Here is a 13,748-nt window from a genome sequence, read left to right as displayed (position 1 = left end):
CTTTAGAGTGGAAGCAGTTTTAACTACGGTTTTACATGTAAAAGCAGCCCATGAAGGTGTATGGGGAGAAGCCCCACCAGCCGCAGCGTAACACAAAGGAGCCCGTGCCCAAACAGCAGAACAAAGAGAAGTCAGGAGTTGTTTGGATACGGTCCTTCCTACTAAATGAATTCAGTAACAGATTTCCTTTCGAGGCTTCATTCATGGAGCCTTTCATCTCATGAAAGGCCTCAGTACTGCTTAGCTGAAAGCTGAGCAAATGACTCCTACCTAGTTTCGCCAGCCCACGCATTAAGTTTTATATTCGAGGCCCCAGCTCCTAGAGTCATGTGAAAATCTTCCAGCTGAAAAACACACATACTTATAACACGAGCAACCTCTTGACTGCAGAGAAAGCCTGAAATCGAGAATCCTGATGGCTTGGCATGGGAATGCAAACGCTGCTCCCTACCCCCCCATAGTTGGTTGTTTTTTTTTTAAATCTCTTTTTGGATGCATGTCAGGAACACTTGGATTATCAATACTGGTCAACGGAGACAAGGAGATTTGTGACCCACTCACTGCAGCGTGCTTGGGAGCTGCAGAGGATACACACGCAACACAGCGAGCCCTCCCTCCATGTCTTTAGCGGTACAAAACGCTTTATTCTGCTTCTCCATGCAGAACGAAAAGTTTCCTTCCCAAAGAAGCAAGAAGTTTTGGCACAGGTTCATCCCTTCTTACTTTAGGCATTTAACTAGGGTTGCTAAGCTAAGCGTTTGACTGAGGCAATTAGTTCTCTGAGGGGGCCTCAGCAGTCAAAGGAGAGAGACAGGAGCTCTGCAGAGAGAGGTTCGGCTATGGGATGACGAGAAGAATATGCTATTAGCTTTGAGTGCTGTGCAGAAGAGCAAAAACTTATAAGCAGCAAGGATATCACACGGAAATGGCAGCCAGCGACCGCTGAATATGCCCATCTCTGTATCTAAACCAGATCTGGATTATATGGCCCCTTTTAAAATTACTCAGGGCAGAAAGGATGAATTCAGAGCTCATCAACGATCTTATCATAGGGATACAACCTCATGCTTCCTGCCACTGGGATCTAGGGAAAAATAAACTTTAAGTTTACCTGAAAATGCAAAATTCTGCCTCTTATCACTGCATCAGAATTAATTTCCTCTTCCTATTTTGCCTCACTTAAGAAGGAAAAAAAAAAAAAAAAAAGAAAGAAAACTCCTTGATAGGTATCTGAACTTATGTCTCCCCAAACTAAATTTAAACGCGAGAAGCAGGAAGCTTTTACTTAGAAACTGGAATTTCAGGCACTCGGTGGCAAACAATGAACTGGGGAGATAAAGATGCCATGGAAATGGCAGGGAGCAGCCCTGCCGAGCTTCCTGCCCAAGCTGACTCAAGAGCATGTGGCCTATCGTGATACCAACAGGCCGCTATACTTGCTTTTCTTTCGCTAATTGTATTTGTTCCTGTGAAAACCTATACAAAAACAAGTTGCAAGAGCAGACAATAGCAGACCTGCCGTCTCTTAGAGCCAGATCTTTCACTTAGCACTTGAGCAGCTGTAATCAGCACATCTTTGGCCACCCACGCCAAGTTCTCCCGGCTGCTATGAGGGCTGCACTATGCGCCCGGCACAGGGCGAGGGGGTATGAGCTGGGGACCCTCCAGTGAAACCGCCCGAGCGGCATCCTCCTCGGCTGGCAAGCCAAAGCCGGTGCTGCCTTGTTTCTGAAGCACACGGAAAGTCTCCCGCAAAAATCAGCTCGGCCTTTATGCCTGCACTAAACTTGAAGGATGGGAGTCTTTTAAGTAGTTATAAGCAATTCAGACTGTATTTTTGCCTACCGGAAAAAAAAGATCAATTTTTATTTAGATTGATTTTAAGATTTACATGTGAGAAACGGATAAAATTGCATCAAATATATACTAAAACAAATTGTTGTCTCCCATGAAAGCCAATAAAACCAAAACAAATTTCATAGATCTCATCTACCAGCATTTGAGATTTGTTTTATTTCATTATTTTGTATACATTTACGGAGCAGAAATTTGCTTAACTCTTTTCCAGTTTTCTTTTACTGAAACAATGAGACTCTCTGTAGAATATTTTGTACTTGAATATTATCACCAGGATAGCATATGGCACACTAGCAGCAGGCAGTTTATCTTCATCCTCTTTGTAAGCTAAAATTAGCACAAGCTTTTGCAACAGTATATGATGTATTCAGACCAGTATGATATACCTAATACAATTTCAGTGCCATCCCTGGCTGACCTCCAATATGCAAGTAAATTGATTATTAATTTTAATTGAGTATTAATATATTTAATATCAAGTCTATATTTATCTACTTGAGAGGTACCTTTAAATTTAATACAGTCATTTCATCTACATCAACTCCAACAGTAAATAAAATTAATGTATTAGTAACATATACAATTCCAATTCGTTCGTATAAGGCAATTGTAATCTACACTAAAATACTATATATGGAAAGCCGTGCTGCAGAGTTGCCTATTTGTGCATGCTACGTTTTTAAGTAATAAGATACAGTTATCTCGGTGAAGAATTGCTACACCAATGTTATGAATAACATGCTCTTCCTGCTACACGCTGCATTCCTGCAGATTGTTAGGTTTACTTTATCAGGATTAAATGAAACCAAGTCACCGCCATGCAAGTGAATTCCCGTTTAAACAGAAAACAGCCACCTACCAACTCACTCAAGGGCTTTCAAGACAACCCATGATTAAAACAGCAACAGACAGCAGGTCGCGCAAAACACCCCTTTTCGTTACCACGTGCCGGTATTATCTTCTCACCGAATACTACTGAAACTTCAAGCCGGATTAATTTTACACAAGGCCCATGAAAGCTGAAGGTTTGTATTTGGTGGAGCTGCAGGGCTCCTCCTTCCTCTCCTCCCCTCCCCACGTGCCGCTCAACTCCACATTTCCTGCGAATTTGGCTACCCCGCGCTGCAACGATCCCACTCTTGTCTCTAGGCTGCTCTTCAACCCGGTAAATTATGACCACCTCGGGTTGCTTGATGGATTAAATCCGTGGTAAGAAACTAACGTCAACACTGTTTGCCAATTTGTATCGTCCAGCTAGCATACCAAGAAACATAGCACAATACTCCACCAAAAGGAAATGGGAAAGGTCCTGAAAAACAGGTGCTTTGCTTGCCAGCCTCTCAGAATAAAAATGTACTAATAGCGGGAAGAAGTCGTATGCAAACACGTATATGACCGAATACGGCCGCCCCTCCCCGGTAAATATTTATATACAGACGTTCAAAGGCTTGGTGGCTCAACCTGCTACTGACAAAGCAACCAGCTACTTCACCTGCAGCTGGTTCCAAGAATACAACGAGGGGCCGACTCTAGCGGGTATTTATACCGAAACAGTACTGAGACCCTTGCTTTGACCCAGCCAGTCTCCCGCAGAGGTTGCAGGGGTGATTCCACACCAACACACAAGGAAGAGAGCGGGCGAGCGTCCTGCGCCAAAACCTCTCCTGGGCACCCGGCTGCGGCCCCCTGAAGCAGGCAAGGACCAGGGGAGGACAACGGTGAGCGTGGCGGAGGCATTTCTCCCGGGACACCGGTCTGGGGAGGCACAGAGTCTCCTAGCGTGACAATGAGGGCAGGACGCGGTTGTCCACCCCACGAGCCTTGCGCCAGTGACCTTCACTTGCTGACGAGACAGAGCTACGTTCTGCCTTCTTCTGAAGCCAAGAGAGAGGCCACAGACTCCAGAATATTTTTAGCATGTGTCCATGTGACGCTAACTGCTATTCAGCCAGCTAGGAAGAGATTTAAGTATCAGTCAAGTCACATCCACCTTTAGCTCCTTCTTGAGGGCATTACCGGTGCCTCCTGGTAGGTCTTCTCCTGCCAACCTGCAAAGGGCAAATTACCGCCCTGAGACAACTCTTGGCATCAGGCTTTCAAGAGCCACTGCTCTGCTTTGACATAGATCAGCCACAGGAAAACACAGGACTGAAGTATGAAGAGCTGACAAGGCTACCCCTACTGTATTTTTATTTTCTTATACAGCGTTTCTTCTTCTTTCCAACACCTCCACGTTATGCTCCTGCGAAGAGCGACCACAAAGAACTGCCTGCAAATCCCATGTGAGGTTTTTGTTGCTCACAGAAAGTTGAGGAAGAATTAAAACAATAATAACTAAAAAATCGTCCATGGCTATTATGTACCAAAGCTACCACCTGGAGATCAGGACGTTTCCACAGAGTTTCCAGCCACAGAGTGCTGACGTAGAAGTAGAGTAGCAGCAGACTACTCGGGGGAAACAGGACCTGCCCAGATCTGACCCTTCTCCCAAGGCATCTCATCCCATCCAAGCATCTCATTCCCCCTGAGCCACATGGGCATGGCCTTTCACATCGAGCCCCCTATGAGATTGGCCTGGTGTGAGGACAGCCCAGCTCCCAAGCTCTGAAGTCCTGCTGCTCCCAAGAAAAACCCAGGATTATCCAACGCAGGACGCAGAGGCCACAGGGAGAGCAGGGCAGAGGGATCACGGGGAGAGAAGACGGAGCTGAAAGCTTCGAGCGACACCACCCTTGTTTAAAGACCCGCCAGAGCAACGGCGGGCATCTGCTTAGTCACAGCCCGCTGCTCCCGCACCCACTTGGCGAAAAGAGAAAAGACGCCTCTGCCGCTGGTATTTTGCGCGACACCGACTAGTAGGTCAGCAGGCCAGCGAGAAACAATCTCGCATGAAATCTATTGCAGCAGGTGCTGCGTGGCGGGCACCTTCCTCCGCAAGGAGAAGCTGCCGGGGCTGCCCTGAGCGCGGGGACAGCACCGCGGGTGCGGAGGACGAGGGCCTGGCTCATTCATGAACAACCGCCTCCGCTCCCATGTTTGCGTGTAGAAAACCATGACGTCAGCACCTTATAGCGTTGAGCCTATTAATTAATCCCCTAAAGAATGCCCCCTCGCCCACAAACATATCATGCAACGCCAGCTTAATCTTACCTTAATATATATATATATATATATATATATATATATATATATATAATGCAATAAGATTACTAGTCTGCCTCTCCTAACTGCTACAGCACTGCTTAATCCTCTATTTCTGCGCCTTAACAAGCTTTTACAACGCTCTGTGGAGTTTATCGCAGCAGCCACTGACACAAGAAGGACTTATGTTTTAAAAAACGTAATTCCCCAGCCTTTTGCACGTGCCGCATGTTATGTTCATACAATGACTTTCATCCCAAGAGATCTCCAAGCCTATTGCCCATTCCCTTTTCCACTGAAGTGCTCTCATCCCTGCTGTCGCCCGATGGCAGCCGGCACAGGGACACTCTTTCCTTCCCAAAGCCACCCGTGCCAAAAAAAAGCGGGTGAAAACGGCTCGCGGGGACAAGCGCCCTGCACGGACGTACTCCACCGTTGGGGCTGACCTTGCCCGGCCCGCACGCCGGGGGAGCGCGCCGCAGCCACGCTGGGCCCGATGCTGCCGAGCTACAGGCGCGTTACAGCTTCCCACGGAATACGAGGAGAAAGCCCGGCTCCCTCCCTATAATTATCAAATCAGGCCGAAAATGAGGAAGAATTGAGAATCCTCATTATAGCACATCGTAAAACACAGAGAGGTCCCTCGCTTGTTTTATATTATCGTGCCGCCTGCCAACACAACTTTACAAAGAGCACAGGAATTTGTGTTTGCAGAGATATTAAAGTCATAAAAGGGAAAAATTTTATTTTATTTTCCCACAGCCTAAATGAAGGTGAACCGAGTAAATTTGGCAAAGAGCACGAGTCAGATGCCATTTCCCACAGCAATGTGGTATTTTCCTCTGGGAATAAAACATTTTCCTTAAACTACTGTTTATAACTCTTATCAGTTCAACAGCAATAGAGCCATCAAGTCCAATATCTCGTGGAAAAAAGTCAAGGTCAACAAGTACTTGCATTTTCGTTTATCTTTAGCTGCAATTGCTACTGACATTCAATTGGGTAATAAACATGAGGACTGTCAAATGCTCTCAGCAAACAGGTGATCCAAAAGCTATCACGGAGTAAGAGGCTACTGCCAGGTAATCAAACAATTCTGTTGCAACAATTATGATTGGAGCGCATTCATTTACAGAAGCAATCACCTGTCAAATCTGAATGAATATCGTCAAACCATTCCCACCACCAGGGTAATAAGGGTGAGAAAATGCAAACTCTCTCTGCTTCCTTTTTCTTACCAACACAAGCACACCCACATCAGCAAGAGCCGTCGGAAAAAAAGAGTAAATAAAAAAATCTGGTAAGTATCTTATTTCCTGCCTTGAATTAAAAAATTACTTTAACAGAAACCAGAACAGATCAATGGGCCAAGCAGCTCAAGCTCATGCCTGTCTCTCACAGCAGCAATAATGGATGTTTAGAAAAAACGCATAAAAACCAGGGCTAGGCAGAAGAGCCTACCCTATAACTCTGACAACCGGCCCTTCAGCAGCTTCCCGAGGCAGGGGTTGCATGCGGACCATCCTTTTCAATAGCTACAGAAGGACCTATTTTCCATGAGTCCGTCTAATCTCTTGTTGACCCCTGCTCACCTCCACAGCAGATAACGCTGATGAATTTTATGCAATATGCAAAACGTGCAAAAACACCTTTTTGCTGGTTTTTAACCTGCTAACGCTACGGAGAGCTCCTGCGTTGTGAGACCTGGTGAATATGCACGCCTAGCTCGTGCATTGTGGGACACGCACAGGCTTCATCCACCTTCCCCATGTACAACTTGTCATTTTAAAGGCTTCTGCTCTAACCTTAGCCATCTTTTCTTTTACCCTAGCATTTCACGAGAAAGGTAAGAAAATGGTTCAGGCAAAGCAGCCAACATCACACCCCTGTTGCATCACTAATCCAGAAACAACGTGCATTTATTATGCATTTATTTATTATGTTCACTGCAATAAAAGGACTCTCCAAAACGGTGGCTGTGCCCCAGAAGCACTACTTTGCCTTTTTAACCACTGATTTTGAGATGCCAGTGACACGCCAAAGAGTCTCATTACGCAGCAAAAGGCTGCGCTGAGGCCAACAAGATCCGGAGAGGCCAAGGGGGTTCAGAGGGCGCCCCACAGGCCAGCGAGCTCCAGCCACCCAAGACAGCAGGCCCAGAACGCGTAGGGGCACAAACCCACAATAAAACCAATGAGCCTTCTCAGCAAAGCCATACCAAAGCGGTCTTCAAAGAGCAAGACTAGAGCGCTGCTAAAAAGGGACGTCTTGGCAACCCAAAACTTCTCATCTACTTCTCATCTACCACTTGAAGACCACAACGAAGATTCGCTCCTCTGTCCCACCCAAGAAGGAAAAGCGAGGCGCCATTTCGACACGCACCTGAGTTTTTAGGTAACAGCTTAAGATGTGAATGGGCAAGGTGGTGCTTCCCATCCCTGTTTGCCGTTGCCTTGCCAGAGTTCAGCGTGTTCAGCACTCGGTCCTGTGCGCTTTGGGGGCCGGCAAAAGCCGTCCACAGCTGACGGAAGGCTGATTTCAGGATCGGGGCCATACCCTTACATGCACATCTACACGCGCGTGGACTTGGGCAAGGCCACACAGAAGTGTAACGGGAGAGAGATTTACAATTTTACATCACTTGCCAAAATAATGGGCGGACGGGGCGGGGGCGGGGGGGGGGGGGAGGAAGGGAAGTCTCCAACACATGCGTTTTGCTGCTTGATTACAGACAGGCTTAGAATTCAGGAATATTTGTATTTCCATAGCCACTTTAAATGTAAACAGTTCCAAAAGTAATTTTCCCTACTTTTGCTCTGCCAACGATGGCAACAGCTTCAGCCTAAAAAATCTGCCATCTCACATGATCGACTCTCCTCCCAGTTTGAAGCTTTTCCTAAGCAAAGACTGGAAGTCACTCTGAACTGTGCCGAAATGTTTGCGCTGCTTTTGAAACGCTTATTAGCTTTGGGGGCTGACCTGAAAAACAAGTCGCTACTTACATTGAGAAATTCCAGTTTCTCCCAAAAGGCGAAAGGGGGCAAGAAAGGTTTTTACAAGGAAAAGAATTAGTTTACGGCTCTGCTACCCGCAATTTAAGCAAAACGAGGAACACTACTTAGGGTTAGTTCTGCCAAATCAAAAGAAAGCCCTGCTAACAGGAGACTTTCTGAGCTACTGCGAACTACTAAAACAAATCCTGAGACCAGAAACAGATTGCTGTTTGAATCCCGACGCACGCAGCCCCACGCTTCAAAACGAGGACTGCCTATGGGGCACCCTACCAGCAGCGTAACCCTGCGTAGCTGAAGCACAGAGACTTAACACTGCTCAAATCTCACTTTAACAGCTGAATAAGGCTGAGGAGAGCAAAAAAAAAAAAAAAAGAGGGGAAAAAACCGTTTCACGCCCTCTGGCTTTGGAGCAGAATGATAAATCGACATCGTGTTGTTATGAGCATAATCCTCAACTACTCAATCACTGTTAAAAAATAAAACACGATCCTGAAGAGATAAAAATAATTAACTCTGGTGCTGCTGAGAAAGGCGCACCTACACGGAGAGTTCCAAACCCGGACCCATCGTTCACGTTTCATGCTCAAAAGTAAAAACAAACACGTACCTATACATATATTTTTTTTACATCTCGTATCTCACGTCAAAGCAAGAGGCGCAGGCGCGCGCGCGCCGCTTCAAAGCGGACCGAGGGCTGCCCACGCGACGGCAAAGCAAGGGAGGGGGACGCGACGGCCGAGCCTTCGAGAGCAAACGCATGCCCCCTCCTTTTTAAAACAAGCCCGTTGTTAGGTTTAATTCACGATCCACAATATATGAATAACCCCCCCAAATACCGGGAACAGCCCCTGTTGACTAATGCCCTGTCTTTTTCAATTGAGGGTCACGTCTAGTCTATCCAGCCGCACGGTAATGGCATCAGAAAAGGTCAATCAAAGACGAGCCGGAGCTTCCCCGGCCGGGCTGACCTTCGGCGCTTGGGACAAATTGCTATCAGTCAATGTCAGCTAACGACAGCAGCTCTTTGGCTAATCAATTGTTCTAAAAATGATCAAGAAAACTACTCACAGGACAGCTCATTTTCACATCAATGCCTGTGAAGTATGAAAAGCTCATTTTTTGAGTTTTTAATAAGCTCATAAGTAAAGCAGTTACTTGGTAACAGGGGTCACCTTACTGAAAAGACAGAACCTTTGTCTGCCTTCTACGCACTCTTTTATTACCATATTATAGTAAAAAATATGCCGTGCTATTACCGTGCCAGAGGGCTACATAATAAAGCAGGCCATACTTCATGCTTTTTATTTATTTTATTTTATTTTTTTGGGGGGGGGGGGGGAAGGGGAGATAAATACTTCTGCGTTTTGGGGACCTCTGTTTCAAGGTAAATAATCAGTGGCACGTTTTGCACGCCTTTCACAACGCAAAGCCATCGACGGCCGGCACGACTCGCAGGGGACACACGCCACACCGACTTCCCGCGCCGAAGGCTGCGGCGCGGCGCGTGCTCCAGCCACGTCGGACAACCGCCGCAGCTCTCGATACCCCCTTTTTGGGGCTTTTTTCTTTTTTTTTTTTTTTTAAATAAAGGAGAATCGTTGCTTCTTACTCCCGGCTTTCAAGTGCGATGGGTCCTGGGAGGTCAGAAAAAATTTCTGAGGTTCACACGGAAAAACGGCAGGGAAACAAAGACGCACGAAAGCAGCCACTGAAAGGTTTGTTTTTTCCTTTTAAGCCGAGCGGGAGAGCTAAACGTGGGCTTTAAAAACAAAAACCAAAAAAACCCACCCTGGCTTAAAAGCGACTGCACCAGACCTTTGCTCATCCTCCTTCTGGTCCGACTACTGACAAACCAAACCAAAGTAAACTCCGTTAATACCCCATACAGGTTTCTTTTCCAGCCATAAAGATAAAACACAGCGCTGCCGCGAGCTCAGCTTCGCCCGGCTGCACCTAAGAACCCGTTTTGCCTTTTTTAATAGAATTTGGCGAGTCGTTTCCGCGCTGTGTCAACGCAGCGCGCTCTGCACCATTTAGAAAGAGGCCTCCACAGGCCCTTCGTCCCGAGCACGCAGCAACGGGGAAAACCTCCCTCTACGCTTTTTCATAATATTATTCTGCATTCCCATGCTATCGCTACGGCACGATACCGGGCCCTCGTAAGCGGTTGCGTCAACGCGCTAGGCAATAACGTGCCCCGCTGTTTGCTGGCGCGGGACTTCGGAGCGGCTCCCCAGCAGTTCAATACGGATTTACACAACGGACTGTAACAGCTGGGAGTCCTCGCCGTCTGCGAAGCAGATCAACGTGCGCGTTGAAAAAGACTTTTCAGTGCCGCCGTGCAACAGCATCTCTCCCGGATTCAAAGGTAACCTCGCTCCACGCGTTTCGCACGCAGGGACGCAAAACGAGTTTAAAAACGCACTTTGCAGGGATTAAAAGAGCAGCCAGGAACCAGGCGAAGAACACAAGCTTTTACAAAGTCCCCAAAACCGACTTTTAACGCAGCCTGGGTTAACAACTAAGCGTTCGCACAAAGGAGAAAGTTCCTGTTAAGGGGCCCGGGCTTTCGGGTCCGGACGCACCCTCGCGCCCTGCGACGCCTCTGCATACGGGTGCTGTGCGAGCCCCCTCCTCCCTCCGCACGCACGCGGGCTGCAGCAGCTCCACCTGTACCGCCTTTTAAATGATCGTCCGTCAAGTCCAAGCAAAGCCAGATCAAAATACCCCGCCACGGGGCGTTAGAGCAGCCACGAGAGCCTCTCCTCCTTCTCCACCCAGCCCCACGCGGCTCATTAGTGACCTGCTGCACATCGGTGATTTTTACCTGTCGCAAGAGGGGAAACCAGGTCGTGGGAACAACCTAAAACCAGACTGCTTTAAAGGCTTATATTTTTGGTGATTAGCTTTTTTTTTTTTTCTTTCTTTCTTTTTTTTTTTTTAATGGCAAACGCATTCTTGACAGATGGAGCCGAAAAGAATTTAAAAAAAAAAATCCTAAAAATAGGGAAGCCCATAATACACTGGAAACGTATCAGGCAAGCTCTGCGCTCCGAGCTGCACCCTGCGCTCACGCGAACGGCTGCGTGGGTCCCCACGCTCGCACCCCGGGCCGGGGCACCCTCAGCCCCGCTGGGCCACCCTGCCGCCGCGGCAGTGCCCCAGCCGCTCTTTTGGCCTGAAGGAAAAGCGGCCGGCAGGGGTGAATACGTGCATTTGGCCATGGTGCTGCCAATCCTCAGAAAGAGGAAAAAAAAAAAAAAATCACTAAGTTCAGCTTGCAAATCACGACATTTTTAACTTAAATGCAGTTATGGAGGGGCAGGGTAGCTGCTGTCTTTCCCCCCCTCCTCCCCTTCTCCTTTCGGCTCTGTCAGGATCATGTTTTTGACTTCTTTATCCTCGCTGGGGAAGGCTAAAACTGCGCTTTTCCTATATATGGTGCACAGAGAGGCGTGGGTGTGTTTAAACAAATGAGATTTGGTCAGAGGCTCAGGATTTGGCGTGCTTGGAGCTGACACAACGTACAAGGCTCTGCAAAACCACCGCTGCTTCTTCCCTCTTCCTCGGGAAAAAAAAAAAAAAAAAAGGACGTTTCCATAGGCGGAAGCAGCCTGGATAAAATCCCGGTGACCGAGACCCTCAGGCCTCGGCATCCCCAGCCGCAAATTCCCCCCTCAGTTACTCCTCCTTAAAAGTTTTAAGGCAACCAGCTCTCCCCCACCAAAGGGACGCGTTTACCGAGCGCCGTCAGGAAAACCCGCTGTAAAATTTGGGCCGAAATTTCAGAAGCGGCTAAGCGTCCCTGGTGGTCTCGCTGCAGAAACGCCGCGGGATGCCAGCTCCGAAGCCCGGGGGCCCTCCTGAAACACCTTCCTCCCTGCGCTCGCGCGCACCTTGCGAGGAGCAGCCCAGCACGACGACGAGCGACTATCAGCAATGAACTGCCTTTCCGGACTAATAAAACGCCACATTTAGAAGAAAACCAAGCCTGAAATTACTGAAAAGCGCCGGGAGCTGAGAAGCTCAGAGTGCCCATGGGATTTAGGAGCATGCCGGAAACTCTCTCCGCAGATGTCGGGTGCACACGCATCTACGCATAGACACACGCATTGCCTTCTAATAAAAGAACAGCCTTATTTGACTACGAAAACACTCCCCCAGAAAACCAAGGTTGAGTTCAAAGGGCATTTCTGCAGCAACTTTTGCCTTCTTAAAAACAACAGGGATGTAAAGCTAGCTCCGAGAGTAAGGGACTCTAATGAACGTGCTGACACCACTTTAACGATGGCATTGTGAACGGCGACACTATAACATACACGTACACATACTTGAAAGAAAAAAGGCCCCTTGAATTTATGTTGCATATCATTTTCCAGTAAAAGTCAGGGGTCAGAAGGTTACCAGTTTCTGCCTCAGCTCTGCAACAGTTTACTATTCCAGGCCCCATTTTTACTAGGCTACACTTGTGATGAAGTCAGCAACTTTTCCTTAAACAATAAAGTGTCTCAAATACTTAAAATTCTATAAAGAGATGTTATTTGCAACGCACGTTACGTCCGCGCATATAAAAAATTAAAATATACTGGTTTAGTTTAAAAACTAATCTTGTTAAACGTAGACTTTGCAATGCTAATCAGTCCTGTTCAACCTTTTTTTTTGGAAGCACAATTCCTTTGTTGTCTAACAGCGCTTGAATGAAACATGATCATAAAACCAGATTTAAAAGTATATACCTATTGTGAGTTCAGAGGCAACTTCAGTACAGCGCTTTCTTTTATATTCAGATGAAGGATCCTTTTTAAATTTTAATTGCATTAAATTAACACTAAACCCACTGCAGTTGGTCTCTTCAGAAAAAGTCTGAAGCGTTTAAACAGCTTCCTAAGCAAACTCAGAAGTTCAGCTCTTTAACCTCCGGAGCGCCTAAGACGGTGCTGGTTCGCCGCGGCATGCCCGGCCGCGGTGGCACCGAGCTAGCTTCAGACTCGTCCTGCTAAATCAATGACTCTGTTTGGCTTGGCGCTCCAGCAAAACATTTTTTGCATTCAAATAAATTGGAACTGGGGGGATTGGGGGGCGGGGGGGGGGAGGAATTAAATAAAAGCGCTGCTCAGGGTTTTGCCCAACGGGCCAGCTAACTCCTCTTGCTCCGCGCGCCGCAAAGCTTCAATGGCATCTTCGGAGTCTTAGCCCGCGTTTCAGCGACCTTAATCACATCTGCTTGTGAAGGTGTCATCTTTTAACCCATTTGGATGAAGGGCCGGGGCGGGGGGGGAGGAAGAAAACCCTTCCCATTGCTTATTTTTATTGAGCACACTGCAAATTTGGTACATATGTTGTTCTAACGTGCGCCGGCTGGCAGGGTCGAAGACAGATAGATGCCAATCCTTTTACTGGAAGAGGATGGAAAAAGTGTCAAAAATGAAAATAGAGAGGGGGGCGGGGGTGTTTGGTGCGGGGGGCGGAGGGGGGGGGGGGACAGCCCTTTGCCGGCGCGGCGCGCCAGGGACCTGAGCGCGATTGCCGGGCGGGAGCGGAGGCGCGACGGAAGGAGGCGGCAGGGCTCCTGTCCTACCTTGCTCGCTGCTGTTGTCGCCGCTGTGCGACGTGTGTCCCCCGCTGGAGGGCCCCGGCGTGCCCCCGGAGCGCGTCGACGCCGTGTCGTCGTGGTCTCGGTTCCAGGAGGGCTGCGGGAGACACGAGGTGGGGCTGAGAGCGGGCGCCGGGGCCGCG

At 48.0% G+C, this 13,748-nt stretch overlaps 1 protein-coding gene across 7 annotated transcripts in view; it reads right to left on the bottom strand.

Moving 5' to 3' along the window:
• MEIS1 (Meis homeobox 1) overlaps positions 1 to 13,748 on the bottom strand; it is a 102,957-nt gene that overhangs the window by 63,079 nt on the left and 26,130 nt on the right. For all 7 annotated transcript variants that reach the window (XM_068940726.1, XM_068940724.1, XM_068940729.1 and 4 more), the window contains one exon: positions 13,591 to 13,702. In XM_068940726.1, the coding sequence (XP_068796827.1) occupies positions 13,591 to 13,702 (112 nt within the window). The remainder of the gene's footprint in view (positions 1 to 13,590; positions 13,703 to 13,748) is intronic.

This window comes from Struthio camelus, chromosome 3, assembly GCF_040807025.1.
Source record: "Struthio camelus isolate bStrCam1 chromosome 3, bStrCam1.hap1, whole genome shotgun sequence".
Taxonomy (NCBI): Eukaryota; Metazoa; Chordata; class Aves; order Struthioniformes; family Struthionidae; genus Struthio; species Struthio camelus.
This window is presented reverse-complemented; position numbering and strand designations above follow the sequence as displayed.